General features: G+C 42.8%; 1 protein-coding gene across 1 annotated transcript in view; it reads left to right on the top strand.

Moving 5' to 3' along the window:
• The window catches only part of prkar1b (protein kinase, cAMP-dependent, regulatory, type I, beta), a 60332-nt gene that overhangs the window by 38885 nt on the left and 18070 nt on the right, over positions 1 to 3377 (top strand). The window contains exon 6 of the mRNA XM_035654348.1: positions 1652 to 1698. Coding sequence (XP_035510241.1) covers positions 1652 to 1698 — 47 coding nt within the window. The remainder of the gene's footprint in view (positions 1 to 1651; positions 1699 to 3377) is intronic.

Raw genomic sequence — 3377 nt, 5'->3', positions numbered from 1 at the left:
TGTGTGTGTGTGTGTCAGGGGTCTCCTTTGGGACAGACCATCAGACAGACAAGGAGCATTTTTGTGTGAGAAATAGAGCTATATGATTAACGAGCACTCAACACTCACTATTAATTAGCCGTGTGAACTCCTGTGAACTTTACATACAGGGCGCTCTCAGCCTTTCAACTCTTCAGGCGAACATACACACGGTCATACACACCCTCACTTGGTACCTATGAAATGTACACACATGCATACTTGTGTCTTGTATACTCATGCGTCATCACACACTTGTACCTCTGAATGGGGTTTCCTTTTAAATATCTTATTGTAAGAGGTAGCTGCAGGGAGAGCCTCACAGTGTCTATGTATGTGGCTGTCAGTCTTTTTTAATAATTTCCCTTGAGCCCTATGTAACAGATAGCATAATTAAAGGAACACGCCACCATTTTTCAGCCTTATCTCCAGGCTAGATGCTTTTAGCGGACATCAACCAACCAGATCCTGTGGCTCGCTTCAAGGTTTAGGGTTTGCTTTGAAAGCACAGCGTGCTCCTGTCAATGACACAACAGGGATCCAGTCATTTTGAGTTGCCAGCCTTGTTCATATAATACCCATCAATTAGTTGCGGATGATATAGGAAATACAAAAGTGGAAATAATTTTGGCTGGAGCCGATAAGGCTGATATAATGTATTCTAACTAAAATACTAGCCACAGTTGTTGTCTTTTTTGGCCTTTGGCAAGCAAGCGTCTTGGCAAGTTGCAACTTTCCTGACAAGCTGAGTCTGAGATGACCTAAAATGCCCATGGTCCTCAGAATAAACCCTTTCTGATTTAGGCAACAACATGTCGGTTCTGCTGGTGCAAACCTGCAGGCTGGAACTATTCATTTACCATTTTTTCTTGGCTAGAGCACAGTGTATTTTTTCATTTTCTAGTAACAATTTTCATGTAGCCACTAGCATGGATATACACTTTGTAGCCTTGTTTTTGTTCACATTTTCTGTCTTCACAAAAGACACTTAGATCTCATCCTCATCCTAATAGAAAATGTATGTTTATACCCATTTTCTGTAGTTGTATACTATGAATTAGCACTGAGGTGTTATAGCTCTCGATGCTCAGGCACCACCGTTTCATAGTTTCCACTATTAAGCTACACAAGCGGCAGTAATGAGCACCACTGTTGCTGCAACTTTCTGCTGGCAAGAAACCCATTTCACAGAGATATTGGCAGGCCCAGTGAAATATGCATTCTGGAGGAGGCAGCAGCATCTCTGATGCTGGGTCTGCCCTGAAGCTTTTAGAGGCCCTCAGTTTATAAAGAAAAATGATAGCAAGACAAGCAATCAACAGTTATTCTTTTAGGGAGAAGGGAGTGTGTGAAAATGCATGCCTGCGTGTGCTCATGTAGCAGTTGCAGCACAGACAAATCCCAACAATTTCTCAACTTGTTTCTGTTCCAAAGCTCACAGAAAGTGGTATTCCAAAGGTTTGACAAATGAGTTTAATCTCTTAATGCACCCATTTTGGTTTAATGGTTTAAAAATCCGCCTTTGAGAACTTAAGCAGAAAGTGGGAGTAATAGGAAGAATAAGCTTTCTTCTTGGCTCCAGGTACTTTTCCTGCTTTCACAAACTGTGTTTCTCCTCTTCTCTTACCTCCAGGTGATGAAGGAGACAACTTCTATGTGATTGACCAAGGTGAAGTGGACGTAAGTGGCTGAGCACACACACAAAAACATTCATTCATTTTGTCTTTAGAGAAATGTATTTGATTATGAGTTAAACCGGCTAAAGCAAACCATTACGAATAAAGGGGATTCCACTATGAACTGTGCCAGTGTGTAAGTCATAAGACGGATTGTGACTCAGTGGGAAAACCCTGCCTTCTCCCCTCAGGTTGAGACAATGTTTCTCTCTAACAATAGACAGGTTGTATTGGATTGCCCCCATGTTTTGTCCTCTTCAAAGTTCGGTTCCACTCCAATGACAATCTGAACATGGCGCTATAGAGTTCAGCGCACTGTGGAGGCAACCAAACTGAGACCGTCTTTTGTCTTAGCGAGGCTGACACAGAGCGATAGAGTTAAGTGGAGAGATAAAACAGGAGCTGACGGAAAGTTAAACAGGAAATGACCTTATCGGCTTACAGCGGTGAGCACAGATACGGTGGGTAAGAGGAGAGAAGCCGGTTGGCAAGCTCAGCCGAGCGTGCCGATATAGTTGGTCCCCCTGAGAGAATGAAGCGTATAAATACTGAGATGGTGCCTTGATAGAAAGACTGCCTAACTCTTACCCAACATTGTTGCATTGACTTGCATTGTCTTGGGTGATGTCTCGTCCAATGTGATTAGACAAGTTATGATGCCTAGTTCTAAATTCTGGTGAAACAGGTAGAGGACATGATTATTCCACAGAAGGGTAGCTGTGTCCACATCCAAACCTATATTCATATGTAGATAGGCGAATTCAGTAAAGCAGAATTTCAGCACACTGGATCATATCTCCTCAAACATTTATGAGACTGAACAGGTCAGGTTTTTTTGTTCCTAAATTGAACAAGCGAATGTTCTCTTTTTTTTCCTTCCATGATTGTTGTTTTCCTTAGCTGTTAGGTAGTCTTGTGTAAGATCTGATATTTAGTGTATGATAATCTTGCTCTCACAAAAGAGGCTTTTTAGTGGGAAACACTGTTTTTGTTTTCACCACTTATCTTACAGTCTGTGGCTTGTCCATTTACAACCAGTCGGTGTGTTGAAACCACTTGTTTAATTTGGGTGTGAGGAACAGCCTGTCCTTTTACCACAAGTTGGTCCTTACAACCCTCTCTAAACTGTATAATCTTAACTCAAACTGGTGCTCTGTTCAGCAGTTGCAGCACTTTTAGGCCTTTTCCACCAACAGGGGAACCGGCTCCGTGTCCGGTTCGCGCACTATTTTTGAGCTTTTTGTTTTTTTTCAGTCTTTTGTTTATTTCTTCAGAGCATTTCATTAAATGGTTTTGGAGCCTCTTCTCTGTCTCCGATCGATGAATCTTAGCGGTCTGCTTCCACAGCCAAGGACTCCGATCACTTCTACACCCAAGTTCAGGGGGAAGACCCGATCTCTAACCTCACCCCATCCTAATCTGTGACTCCTTCACCTCACCCTAGCAACCCACCCCTTTATCCTCTACAAGACAGTTGCTGCCTCCCAGCACAGCTCAGGCCACTAAACTACTTCAAGATCAGTGCCGAGGTTATTAAAGTGGTGGAGATGTCTTCCATTAGACAGGGGTGTAAATCTGCTGCCATCCCAAAACTGCCTGAAAGCTGTACAAACCACTGCCACTGATGTAAACACCCTCCATGTCTGCACAAATGCTATTCACTTACAGACATTGGCTGTGATT

Source organism: Morone saxatilis, unplaced genomic scaffold, assembly GCF_004916995.1.
Source record: "Morone saxatilis isolate NCDOM2014 unplaced genomic scaffold, NCSU_SB_2.0 Contig14, whole genome shotgun sequence".
In the NCBI taxonomy this organism is placed as follows: Eukaryota; Metazoa; Chordata; class Actinopteri; family Moronidae; genus Morone; species Morone saxatilis.
This window is presented reverse-complemented; position numbering and strand designations above follow the sequence as displayed.